We start from the raw sequence: 13,475 nt of genomic DNA, 5'->3' as shown, positions 1-13,475 counted from the left end.
TCGTGCCAAGTTTCATGCTTATATCACAAAGTGCACGATTTGGAGCAAAATCTAGCCTTAACCTGCTCTCTAATGCAGTTCTCTAATCAGCCGATCCCTTGATGCATCAAGTCATTCAGATACAAGTCAAGAGCTTCGGTTAATGTTCACAATTACTGTGGCCTCACAGTGAAGTGTGACTTACTTTCACTGTCGCATGGGTGTTTGGTTTGAGTATTTCAGAAACAGCTGATCTCCTGGGGTTTTCACACACAGCAGTCTCTAGAGTTTACACAGATAGAATGGTGCAAAAAAACAACGAGTGAGTTGAGTGAGCGACAGTTCTGTGGGTGGAAACAAACACCTTGTTGATAAGAGAGGTCAGAAATCAGAAAATGGACAGATTGGTTCGAGATTTTTTTTTTTGCCAGGAAGGATATAGTAACAACTCTTTACAACCGTGGTGAGCAGAAAAGCATCTCAGCAGAAGAACACATCGGGTTCCAGTCCTGCAGCCAAGAACAGGGATCTTAGAATCAAGAGCAAGTTCTTATTAAAGTGGCCAGTGAGTGTATCTCACATGCTCTGCTTTGTCTCCCATTGGTTCGCCTTACAAGCCAGAGCTTTAGCTTTCTTTGCTAGAGGTTCTGGAGTGTTTCAGGAAAAAAAACAAGGCCGAGAAACCTTTACATATGGAAATCTGTGGACCTTTTTCTGAGTTGATCTTGCTTCGAAATGGTTGTGTAGCAGAGGTCAAAAAACTTTGTTTTCCAACCATCCATTGAACAGTATGAAGGTTGTGAGCCAATCAGAGTGCAACCTTCGAGATTCTACAGGTTCTGAGCAGCAAGAAGAATCAGATCGCAGCCTTCCAAAACTCCGATGTGCGAGAAAACAACACCACTGTACAAAGCTTGCTGAAGGCTTCTTACAGTTTCCACTTGCAAATCATGCCCCAGAACCCTGGCAGACTTTATGGAAATGAGGGCATGCGTGATGAGTAGCAAAACTGGCTTCTTTTGTTTGTGTTTTTTTTCCACTTGTCTTTCTTAATTTGCATAGTGGGATGGTGCTGGTTCTCCGTTTTTAGTGAGATGTATCAGGAGTTTTAAAAATAATTCGATATGACCCAGTGCTGTAGTCGAGCAACTAAACCTCGAGTCCAAGCCATCTCGAGTCCCCAGTGTTCAAGTCATTAAAGAAAATTTACGGTATAGTCGAGTCCGAAAACAAGACTCCACCCGCACCATTTGACGGTGGCTGTTGCTGCCTTTACGTGAAAAGCCATCTCTGCTGCTGTGTTGGATTAACGTTCCTGCTCGACTGCCCCGTTTTAGTTAACAGGCTACAGATAAAAAGCTTGTTCATTGCTCAGCAAGCCCCGCCCACTATCAACAGGGCAAATAACGAGAGAGGGTTAACACTAGCTAGTTCATCGCTCAGCAAGCAAGCCCCGCCCACTATCAACAGGGCAATGAACGTAGCGTGTCATTTCCTTCTCTGGGTGGAGTCTCACCAAATGACGATTGAAGTTCGAGGTCGTCCCCGTCGTCTCCTCGATAGTTCTTCTACATATGGAACACATCGCAGTGCATTTTTTTCCCACTGCACGAGAAGTCTGTATAAGCAAAGCGGACAATCCTAGGCGCGTTCTCTCCAGGCGTTTTAGCGCCGTTAACGTTAGTTTGTTCCTGAACATGGCGTATGAACAGGTGAATGTGCATTCTCTTGCGCGAAATTAGTATAATGTAGATATAAATATGCCAAATTATTATGGCATGTGACAAAAAATAAAGAAAAAATCAGAGTCCTCGTCTCCAATTTATGAGTCCGAATGCAGTTAATGCACGAGTCCAAGTCAAGTCACGAGTCCTTAAAATTAGGGCATGAGTCGGACTTCTGGATTCAAGTACTACAAGCCTGATATGAGCTTAGACTGGAAACTACCAACCAGATCCTCAGAAACTTAGACAGGTCCCAGTTAATTTTGTCTTATGAATCTGGGTACACATTTGTCCATGATCCAAATGGAAGCCTAGGTACCGTAATTCCACCTGCCCAGTTGTGCACTTGAACCAAAAATGGAAGGGATACTGGCGTCAGGGAGAAGCCATGGCCTAATGGTTAGAGAAGCAACTTTGGGACCAAAAGGTTGCTGGTTCAATTCCCTGATCCAGCAGGAATGGCTGAAGCGCCCTTGAGCAAGGTACTGAACCCCCAACAGCTCCCCAGTCTGCTCTGGATAAGAGTGTCTGCCAAAGGCTTGTAACATAATGCTTGTGGTTGGTAGAAGAGAGCAACTGGACTTGCTTGAAAAGTCTTGAAGACGTTTCGCCTCTCGTCCGAAAGGCATCATCAGTTCTGTCTGTCTAATAGGGAGTATCAAGTATTTATCCTCTCATGGATCATAATAGAATCCAAATCAGAATGCTGATGGCTGCATTGAAGGTGGCTGATAGATGTCATAGACACCCACCTCTGTTCAGTGATGGTCGTTCCAGGCTGACAAAATTGAACGATCCTCTCTGGCTAAGATGTCTGCCAGTTTTCTGGAAGTCCTCTCATACTCCCGCACTAGTCGAAGGGAACTCATCCCAAAGTGTGTAGAAACATATCTGTGAAGATACTCAGTCGTCCAGGTACATAGTACACTATGTACCTGGACGACTGAGTATCTTCACAGATATGTAACATAATGCTTGTAGTTGTTACTGAAATCCAACATTTAAAGAACAAATACTAAGTCATCTTTGGTGCTGGACAAGCATCAAATATAGACCTTGCGTTAACTATTCTAAGGGCTGCCAAAAGACAGTACTGTCAGAACTGATGATTGCAGAGGGTCTGATGAAATCTCCAGACCACCAGAGGGCACTCTCAGTCACACTTTTTTTTTTAAATTCTTCCTTTGTTGTCTGTCTCATTTCTTGTGTTTGTGCATATCTGTTTCCTAAATTAGTTACCCTGTTTGTTTTTGTTTGTGTGTTTTCCCTTCTTAGTTGCCAAGCATTATATGTTGTAGCGTAACTGTTACGGTGTTGTATTTGCAGCCTGAGTAGCTTTTGTGAGCTTGAGTTTGCCTTGCCTTGCCCGGCTTTACCTTGTCTTAGGGATGTGGCGAACCAGGCTTTTGAAACAGTGATGCTTCAACAGCCAAAATGGTTTGGTGCTTCGAAGCTTTTAACACTTTGCTCCACTACAACATCTGGTGGTTAAAAAAATTCCTACACCAACTGTGTCATCCTGAAGTTTCAGACGTAAGCATTTGCTCAACTTCACAGGGTTATCAGGGTTTACCAAACCTGAGGATCTTAAGTCAGGGGCCGTAAATCAATGTCGCCAATGCTAACACTCGGATTGTCTTGACATTGTAACTTCTTTTGCTGGTATACTACTGCAGAGCCATTCCTAAGGACTCGGCAGATTGGTTTGTTGCGAGACCTGTTTTTTTTTTTTGTTTTTGGTGACTTTGTACTGAATCATTCTTACAATGGGAATAATCTTTGTTGCTGACACCCTGTTCTCCTCAGAGAGCTCTGTTGTGGCATATTTAAATGGTGCTAACACTTCAAGGCTTTGTTGGATGATATCAAATTCGGCATGATGTCACTAGACAGACTGGCCAAGGCAGCACCAATGGGCTCTTCAGCATGTCGTGGGTGGTATTCCATCTGGTGTTAATTTCCTGCACAAGCTTCAGAGGCTGCCTACCCATCCTTTCTTGCGCAAGGATTAGTTTCTCATTGGCCTTTGGATTGGTTCCGAAGAATGACACCAATCTCCTTGATCTGGTACGAATGTTCCTCAACTCCTTTCTTGACGGTGAGGTTGAGGGTATGCGCAAAGCAAGGCAGATGGCATAGCCCCGGCTTTTGGATGTCTGACACCAGGTTTGTAGTCCTCAAGTCCGACTCGTACCCTAATTTTAAGGACTCGTGACTTGACTTGGACTTGAGCACTGATGACTCGGACTTGTAAATTGGAGACGAGGACTCTTTTATTTTTTCTTTATTTTTGTAACATGCCGTAATAATTTTGCATAAGATATGAAGAAGAAACCTTTATTTGTCACATGCACACTTCAACCACAGTGAGATTCATCCTCTGCATTTAACCCATCTGAAGCAGTGAACACACGCACACACACCCAGAGCATTGGGCAGCCATACTACAGCGCCCGGGGAGCAGTTAGGGGTTAGGTACAGTGGTGCTTGAAAGTTTGTGAACCCTTTAGAATTTTCTATATTTCTGCATAAATATGACCTAAAACAACATCAGATTTTCACACAAGTCCTAAAAGTAGATAAAGAGAACCCAGTTAAACAAATGAGACAAAAATATTATACTTGGTCATTTATTTATTGAGGAAAATGATCCAGTATTACATATCTGTGAGTGGCAAAACTATGTGAACCTCTAGGATTAGCAGTTAATTTGAAGGTGAAATTAGAGTCAGGTGTTTTCAATCAATGGGATGACAATCAGGTGTGAGTGGGCACCCCGTTTTATTTAAAAAACAGGGATCTATCAAAGTCTGATCTCCACAACACATGTTTCTGGAAGTGTATCATGGCACGAACAAAGGAGATTTCTGAGGACCTCAGAAAAAGCGTTGTTGATGCTCATCAGGCTGGAAAAGGTTACAAAACCATCTCTAAAGAGTTTGGACTCCACCAATCCACAGACAGACTGTGTACAAATGGAGGAAATTCAAGACCGTTGTTACCCTCCCCAGGAGTGGTCGACCAACAAAGATCACTCCAAGAGCAAGGCGTGTAATAGTCGGTGAGGTCATAAAGGACCCCAGGGTAACTTCTAAGCAACTAAAGGCCTCTCTCACATTGGCTAATGTTAATGTTCATGAGTCCACCATCAGGAGAACACTGAACAACAATGGTGTGCATGGCAGGGCTGCAAGGAGAAAGCCACTGCTCTCCAAAAAGAACATTGCTGCTCGTCTGCAGTTTGCTAAAGATCATGTGGACAAGCCAGAAGGTTATTGGAAAAATGTTTTGTGGACGGATGAGACCAAAATAGAACTTTTTGGTTGAAATGAAAAGCGTTATGTTTGGAGAAAGGAAAACACTGCATTCCAGCATAAGAACCTTATCCCATCTGTGAAACATGGTGGTGGTAGTATCATGGTTTGGGCCTGTTTTGCCGCATCTGGGCCAGGACGGCTTGCCATCATTGATGGAACAATGAATTCTGAATTATACCAGTGAATACTAAAGGAAAATGTCAGGACATCTGTCCATGAACTGAATCTCAAGAGAAGGTGGGTCATGCAGCAAGACAACGACCCTAAGCACACAAGTCGTTCTACCAAAGAATGGTTAAAGAAGAATAAAGTGAATGTTTTGGAATGGCCAAGTCAAAGTCCTGACCTTAATCTAATGGAAATGTTGTGGAAGGACCTGAAGCGAGCAGTTCATGTCAGGAAACCCACCAAGATCCCAGAGTTGAAGCTGTTCTGTACGGAGGAACGGGCTAAAATTCCTCCAAGCCGGTGTGCAGGACTGATCAACAGTTACCGGGAATGTTTAGTTGCAGTTATTGCTGCACAAGGGGGTCACACCAGATACTGAAAGCAAAGGTTCACATACTTTTGCCACTCACAGATATGTAATATTGGATCATTTTCCTCAATAAATAAATGACCGAGTATAATATTTTTGTCTCATTTGTTTAACTGGGTTCTCTTTATCTACTTTTAGGACTTGTGTGAAAATCTGATGATGTTTTCGGCCATATTTATGCAGAAATATAGAAAATTCTAAAGGGTTCACAAACTTTCAAGCACCACTGTACCTTGCTCAAGGGCACTTCAGCCCAAGGTTAACCTAACTGCATGTCTTTGGACTGTGGGGGAAACTGGAGCACCCGGAGGAAACCCACGCGGACACGGGGAGAACATGCAAACTCCACACAGAAAGGCCCTCGCCGGCTGCTGGGCTCGAACCCGGACCTTCTTGCTATGAGGCGACAGCGCTAACCACTACATAACTGTGCCGCCCGCCACTGTGCCAGTTATATCTACATTAATTTGTATACTAATTTCGCACAAGAGAATGCACGTTCACCTGTTCATACGTCATGTTCAGGAACAAACTAACATTAATGGCGCTAAAATGCCTGGAGAGAACACCCCTAGGACTGTCCACGTCGCTTCTCCAGACTTCTCGTGCAGTGGGAAAAAATGCACTGCTATGGTATGTGTTCCATGTGTAGAAGAACTATCAAGGAGACAACGGGGACAACCTTGAACTTCAATCATCATTTGGCAAGACTCCACCCAGAGAAGGAAATGACAAGCTATGTTCATTGCCCTGTTGATAGCAGGGCTTGCTTGCTGAGCGATGAACTAGCTAGTGTTAAACCTCTCTCATATTATTTGCCCTGTTGATAGTGGGTGGGGCTTGTGTCGGACTCAACTCGGATCAATAGCGGACTCGACTCGAAATTTCCTTTAATGACTTGGGGGGACTCGGACTCGAGGTTTGGTGACTCGACTCCAACACTGCCTGACACCATATTGGCAGCATTATCAGGAACCAGAGTAGTCACCAATCCAGTGAGCCCCCAGTTAGATATGAGGTGTGACAACGCCTTGTTGATGTGGTTTTTTTTGGTTAAACTTTGCTACTTCCAGAAGAACCGAGTCCAGGTTTGTATTGCCATCTGTATAACGACTGGTGACTCCCAAACAGGACTCCATAGTCACAGATGTCCACATGTCAGCACTGAGGCAGACAGCTGGGACGTTCTGTAACTGTGCCACAGCCTTTTTTTTCTCCTCTGCATAATTTCTCAGTCACCCTTGTCTTCAGAGATTTCCTGGTTGAAAGAATTTGGGTGCGGTCCAGCTTCCTCACAAGCTCTGAAACCATCATCTTTCATGATTGTGAAAGATTTTCAGCCTTTCTCCATCATACCGAGGAAGGTCTTGTCAAGCTCTTTCTTCCTTCCTATAGATATACAATACAATTACCATTAACCCACATTATCAGAACCCACCACACCCAACAAGCTTAACCACCCCATGGAGTTCAGATGGGAATAATACAGTGTAGATGTATAGAGACAATTCGAAAGTGTTTTTGTTGATGATCTACAACTTTTTAAATTTAATTTTTTCCACATAGATCGTGACAGGGGAAGGGCAAAGCCCCAATTGATTTTCAACCCCTTTGCTTTGGCATAGTTTTTTTTTTAAACACCAGATGGCCTTCCTGACACAACCCTCTCCAATCTTTCTGGGCTGGGGACCAGCACTAAATATCAACTGGCTTGTGCAACCCCTAATCTGCATGTCTTTGAACTGTGGGGGAAACTGGAGCACCCAGAGGAAACCCACACACACATGGGGAGAACATGCAAACTCCCCACAGAAAGGCCCCAGTCAGCTGTGGGGTTCAAACCTGGAACCTTTTTGCTGTGATGTGACAGTGCTAACCACTACACCACCTACATACCGTACAGACATTTTGGTTTGACATTCACAAATGGATCAAACCAAAAATGTCATCATTTTCAGATTCTATTTTGAGAGACATTTGGTATGATCTTGCAAAACAAAAACGATGAACTCTCTACTAATGTACTTTGTCTGGCTAAGTTTTTTTTTTATGCACAAGAATAGAATCCTAAAATCATCACCTTAAATGTAAATTATACTTAAGATCCTTAAAATTTGTAAAAGGAGCCAAAGCAGAAAGATTGTATGATATTTTAAAACATTTCCCCAATGAATTAGATCTTCTTCGTCTTTTGGCTGCTCCCGATTAGGGGTCGCCACAGCGGATCTTTCGTCTCCATTGCTACCTGTCTTCCGCATCCTCCTCTACCACACCTGCCACTTTCATGTCCTCTCTCACCACGTCCATGTATCTCCTCTTTGGCCTCCTCATTTTCGTTTGCCTGGCAGCTCCATCCTCAACATTCTGCTTCCCACATGCTCTGCATCTCTTCTCAGGATGTGCCCATACCATCTGTCTCATCTCTCTTAGCTTAATTCCCAAGCTCTCCACATGTGCTGTCCCTCTGATGTGCTCGTTCCTTATCCTGACCAACCTCCCATCGCAAACTGTAACATCCTCAACTCCGCCACCTCCAACTTTGCCTCCTGTCTCTTCGTTAAGGGTACGGTCTCCAATCCGTACATCACAGCTGCTCTCACTACTGTCTTATACATCTTACCTTTCACTTTTGCTGGGACTTTCCGATCACAAATGACTCCCGAAATCCTTCTCCAACTGCTCCACCCTGCCTGCACTCTCTTTCTCACCTCACTATCTCAGCCCCCATTTTCCTGCACAGTTGACCCCAGGTACTTGAATTCACCAACTTTCTTTACATCTACTCTTAGATGACTGAGATAAAACCGTTTCCCCTTGTATGTGTTTTAATTTGTTGTTATTATAGCCCTTTTTTAATATCCAATTAACTACAGCACTTCCTACATAATTTATTTTCAATGTTGTATTCTATGTTATCTATACTAGATATTTTTTATCAGATTGTTCTCTTTGATAATTTCTTTCTCATCTCATTATCTGTAGCCGCTTTATCCTGTTCTCCAGGGTCGCAGGCAAGCTGGAGCCTATCCCAGCTGACTACGGGCGAAAGGCGGGGTTCACCCTGGACAAGTCGCCAGGTCATCACAGGGCTGACACATAGACACAGACAACCATTCACACTCACATTCACACCTACGCTCAATTTAGAGTCACCAGTTAACCTAACCTGCATGTCTTTGGACTGCGGGGGAAACCGGAGCACCCGGAGGAAACCCACGCGGACACGGGGAGAACATGCAAACTCCACACAGAAAGGCCCTCGCCGGTCATGGAGCTCGAACCCGGACCTTCTTGCTGTGAGGCGACAGCGCTAACCACTACACCACCGTGCCGCCCTGATAATTTCTTTGTTCATCCCAATATTTAATAGGATGATAACATGATGTTGCCATATTGGTTTTGTACATTTGTACTTTTTTTCAATAAAGTGTAATTTAAAAAATAAAACAATATATCATAATATAATAATATATTATTTTATTTTTTAAATAACACTTTTTATTGAAAAATATTTATTTATTATTTTACGTAGAGATCAGTGGTACCAAACGCAGTGACGTCACATCCGTTTAGGAAGCGAATTAATTGTTTTTCAGGCTTTTTCTTTCTAAACAACAAAAAATACAATAAAATTTGAAAAATACAATTTAAAAAAAACTACAGCACTTCCTACATAATTTATTTTTAATTTTGTATTATAAGTTGTTCCCTATATTTTAATAATAGGATGATAACATGATGTTGCCATATTGGTTTTGTACTTTTTTCAATAAAGTGTTATTTAAAAAATAAAATTATATATATATCATAATATAATTATATTATTTTATTTTTTAAATAACACTTTATTTAAAAATAAATAAATATTTATTTATTATTTAACGCAGTAACGTCACATCCGTTCAGGAAGCGAATTAATTGTTTTTCAGGCTTTTTCTTTCTTTCTTTCTTTCTTTCTAAACAACAAAAAAATACAATAAAATTTTAAAAATACAATTAAAAAAAAACTACAGCACTTCCTACATAATTTATTTTTAATTTTGTATGATAAGTTGTTACCTATATTTTAATAATAGGATGATAACATGATGTTGCTATATTGGTTTTGTACTTTTTAATAAAGTGTTAAATATATATATTTTTTCAAAAAGCAAGAAAGAGAAGAAATTCAATGACTACTTCCCCATCGCTAATCCGTGCACTCTGATTGGCCCAAATATCCGCAAAGGATTTTGGGTAGGTTGGATCTCGCTTGCGAATCCGGAAGTGGTGTTTGGAATAGATGGCGCTATTGAGCAGCATTTTGAAGGCTGGAAGGGTTCAAGCGTCACAGCGCATTACGTGAACGAGTATGATTTTTTTTTTTTTAACTTTCGTGACACTTTTGTACTGAAACAATCCTGTGAGATGGGAGTTGTAGTTTTTTAACTGTATGGCAGTCTATTTAAGGCGATGTAGGTGTACCGAGTAAAGAAACTACAACTCCCATGCGCCCGTGCGTGTACTGGACGCGTCACGCCACAGCAAATGTCCGCGTGTAGGAGGTGAAGAGTCACGTGCGGTGCAGCTCGCGCATCGCCTGCCTGTTGACTGTTGATGTGATTGAGTCGCCTCTCTCTCTCTCTCTCTCTCTCTCTGCGCTTCATGGTTTCCCGATAAAACTCGACCGAAGAATGAGCGATAACGACGATATCGAGGTTGACAGTGACGTGAGTGATGTTATTATTTTAAATTATTACTGTTTATTAGCTGTTATTGTGATTAGTCTGACTGTAGGACTTGTAGTAGTGTCGCGCGAGCGGCTTTGGGGAGCGCAGAGAAAGCGCGAGCTGGGTTTGGGGTATTTTTCCTCCCTTTAGCCGCTATGCTAACAGGAAATATAAACCGTAATCTCACACTTCTTCAGTACAAACAAAATAGAAATAAATAATAGGTATGAGAATAAGATAATCCTGACTCTGAGATATTAGTGGTCACGCTACGTTGCTAGCTTGTGGCTAAATCCTCACAGCACAGCAGCAGCAAGTGTAATTCTCCTCTTTTTTCTTTTATTTCTTTTCTTTTCACAGGAAGAATCGCCGAGATTTCATTGTGTGGTGCGTAATAATCGGAGGATTTAATCACCTTTAGCCTTTAATAACATATTTAATGTTTGTTTTGAGCTTAGCTTAGCTCCATTTTCTAAAGTGAGGTAAAAACAAAAAAAGACAGACAGGCTGTAGAGAGGTTTATTTTTATTTTAACAAGCTTGCAAGAGTTTCCATTTCAGCCTCCTTTAAATTGTATTAGTAAATGTAATAAACATATATAAATAAAGAGATGTATCTAGTAAAGGTTAAGGGGAGTACACAGTTTCCATGGCAACAGCTCCTTTTGGCTCTGTTCACACTGTAGCAGGGAGAAGTGGTTTAGAAAAATCTGATTATTTTATTTTTTTTCCGGATCTGATCCAGGACACTTGTTTGGAAAATTCGCTCGCCTGGTATATAGTGAGCGAATCAATAATTTTTTTTTTTGGGGGGGGGTTAGTTTCATTCAGTTTGTATAGGAGCGTTCGCCAAACTAGAGCATGACGTAATATTGCGCGTGCGCATAAAATTGGTTGGCAAGAACCATTCATAATAGCCAACAAAGTTGCATCATCTAGTTTTCGTAGCGATTTATCGCAGTATGCGAGTTCGTTGCCAACTGATGCTAAGCAACGATATGCAGCAAAGCTTCTGTACAACAGTGGCGCCAAAGTTTTGCCTGATCCTTACGCAGTTACCGACAAATGGGATCCAAATCCAAGCACCTGGCCTGACCTGACCTGACCTTCGGCGATATCTACCCGTCTGTGATTGACACGCCTTCAATATACACAAAACAATCAATGAAAGCCTACAAGTCTCTTAATGCATACAAGTGTTAATTATTCAGTTGTTTTACTGAAATACTCGTTTATATTTGCCTAATAATAAAAAAGACAAAGATTAAATAGGTACAATATAATCTCTGAAACATAAGTTAATGTTGTTGCTTCACACGCACACGCCAAAGATGTACAGTACAGTACTAAACTTCAGCAAGTTCTCCATTTCGAACGCACAAGCAGTGTTTTAAATCCAGGCTTTGCTATTTATCTTCAAATACACATCATGAAAAGTTCGACCAATTTTCTGACGTCAAATATTTATACTGCAAAAAGTACATAAATTTGCCGTGAGCGCGTTTGTGGAAATCGTACTCGTGTACTGCATACAAATCAGCCGCTCGTGCGTTTTTACTCCTCTTTCGGTTGATATCTAAGCAGCGTCAGAGCACAGCAAATTATTTCTGATGAGGAAACTTTATCTAATATCATAAAATTAAACGGCAAAACAAAATAATAAAAAAAAAATCACGTGTCTTATCAGATATAAAGTGTCGAAAGCAAACACGGTCGTTGTCGGTAGGTTCCCACTTGTCACGCTTAATTGCTGCGATCCAAAGCTTTCAGCGAGCTTCAGGTTTCTTTGGTATACAGTAAAAGCATTTGATCATTCTTATCAAATCTGTATGTACAGCCGATAACACGACATGACACTACCGTGATTAATTAATGACCTGAAAACTCCGATCGGCCATTTATAAATGGCTTCTTGCCAACCGAAACATCACGTGACGTCACGGCGAACGCTCCCATTACAGGAGCTCTTCTGTTGGATTGGACCGTATGGGCAAGCCTTCGTGTAATGAGATAATCAGTGTTACTCACTCCTTCACCTGTCAGTGGTTTTAATGTTATGGCTATGTGTACAGAAGTCACATGAGTTGTAAAAGTTTATTTTATTATTTCAGCGTTGTGAACAGTTGACAACGTGTACTTATGATAATGACAAATATAAGGCGCATAATTACGTATCGGTGTAACATCTGCGTAGGGTCTGAAATGTATCCACACACGCACACACCTTCATACAGAAGTAGGAGCCGTTCTGTCCCGAAAAGCCATTATCAGAAATTTTATCATCTGCTCACAAACTCCACCGCACATCCGACATCAAGCGCAAGCCTCTGTGTTTACTCCGGTACGATGGCGTCAGTGTGTGCGGGGCGTCTCTGTTATTGTTCTTTTGCGTACGCCGGTCAGTTCACACTGGAATCTAATGCTAACACTGAGCCATGTTTTAAAAATATGACATTCAGATCTGAGAAATGAATCCGAATTGAGCGTGAAGGTTTGTCGCTGAGGTTTCCATAGCAATAAGGATCCCCCCGTCCCGAAACATACGACAGTTGATTGTTTACTACATCTTTAACGTCCACTGCAGTTATTCCTAGTTCTTATTTTAGAAATATACTGAGATCATTCATACTTGATTGTTTACCAAGTCTGTGATTTATTACTACTTCCTTTTCCTGGTTTGCACCAAAAAAAAAAATGTAGTAAAGAATAACAGAACACCACACGGTATTCAACACTAACTCTAGATCGTGCATTTCTGTGAATTTTTAGCCTTTAAATGAAGTGTCTTGTGTTTTTGTTTTTCCTCAGAAAATAATTTAGCTTTTAATGATGATAATGATTGTCTGCTTTTTTTTTTTCCTTCTCCTCTTTAAGGCTATCTATGACACTAATGTGTTCATACTTTCCCATCTTTTATACGGTGATAAAGAAACAAGTTAACGATAGGTTCTGAAGCCGTGCTTTTTTTTATTATTATTATTATTCTCGATCTTCGTTTGCAGTGGCGATCCTAGAGTGATTTACTCCCGGGCGAAACCCCCTGCTGCGCCGCCCCCCCCCCCCCCCCCCCCCCCCCCGGCGCCGCCCCCCCCCCCCCCCCCCCCCCCCCCCAAGTCTTGTTTTTTTGGGAGGGACCTTTTTTTTTTGACCGTTTTTTTTTTTCGCGCCCGCGCTCACCCCCCCCCCCCCCCCCCCCCCCCCCCCCCCGC

General features: G+C 41.9%; 1 protein-coding gene across 2 annotated transcripts in view; it reads left to right on the top strand.

The window, feature by feature from the left end:
- Window positions 1-10,093: 10,093 nt before the first annotated feature.
- max (myc associated factor X) overlaps window positions 10,094-13,475 on the top strand; it is a 31,553-nt gene continuing 28,171 nt past the window's right edge. The window contains exons 1-2 of one of the 2 annotated variants that reach the window (XM_060915785.1): window positions 10,094-10,267; window positions 10,628-10,654. In XM_060915785.1, the coding sequence (XP_060771768.1) occupies window positions 10,232-10,267; window positions 10,628-10,654 (63 nt within the window). In that variant the 5' untranslated portion in view covers window positions 10,094-10,231. The remainder of the gene's footprint in view (window positions 10,268-10,627; window positions 10,655-13,475) is intronic. The other variant, XM_060915786.1, reaches the window with a different exon arrangement.

The sequence above is a fragment of the Neoarius graeffei genome, chromosome 3, assembly GCF_027579695.1.
Source record: "Neoarius graeffei isolate fNeoGra1 chromosome 3, fNeoGra1.pri, whole genome shotgun sequence".
In the NCBI taxonomy this organism is placed as follows: domain Eukaryota; kingdom Metazoa; phylum Chordata; class Actinopteri; order Siluriformes; family Ariidae; genus Neoarius; species Neoarius graeffei.
This window is presented reverse-complemented; position numbering and strand designations above follow the sequence as displayed.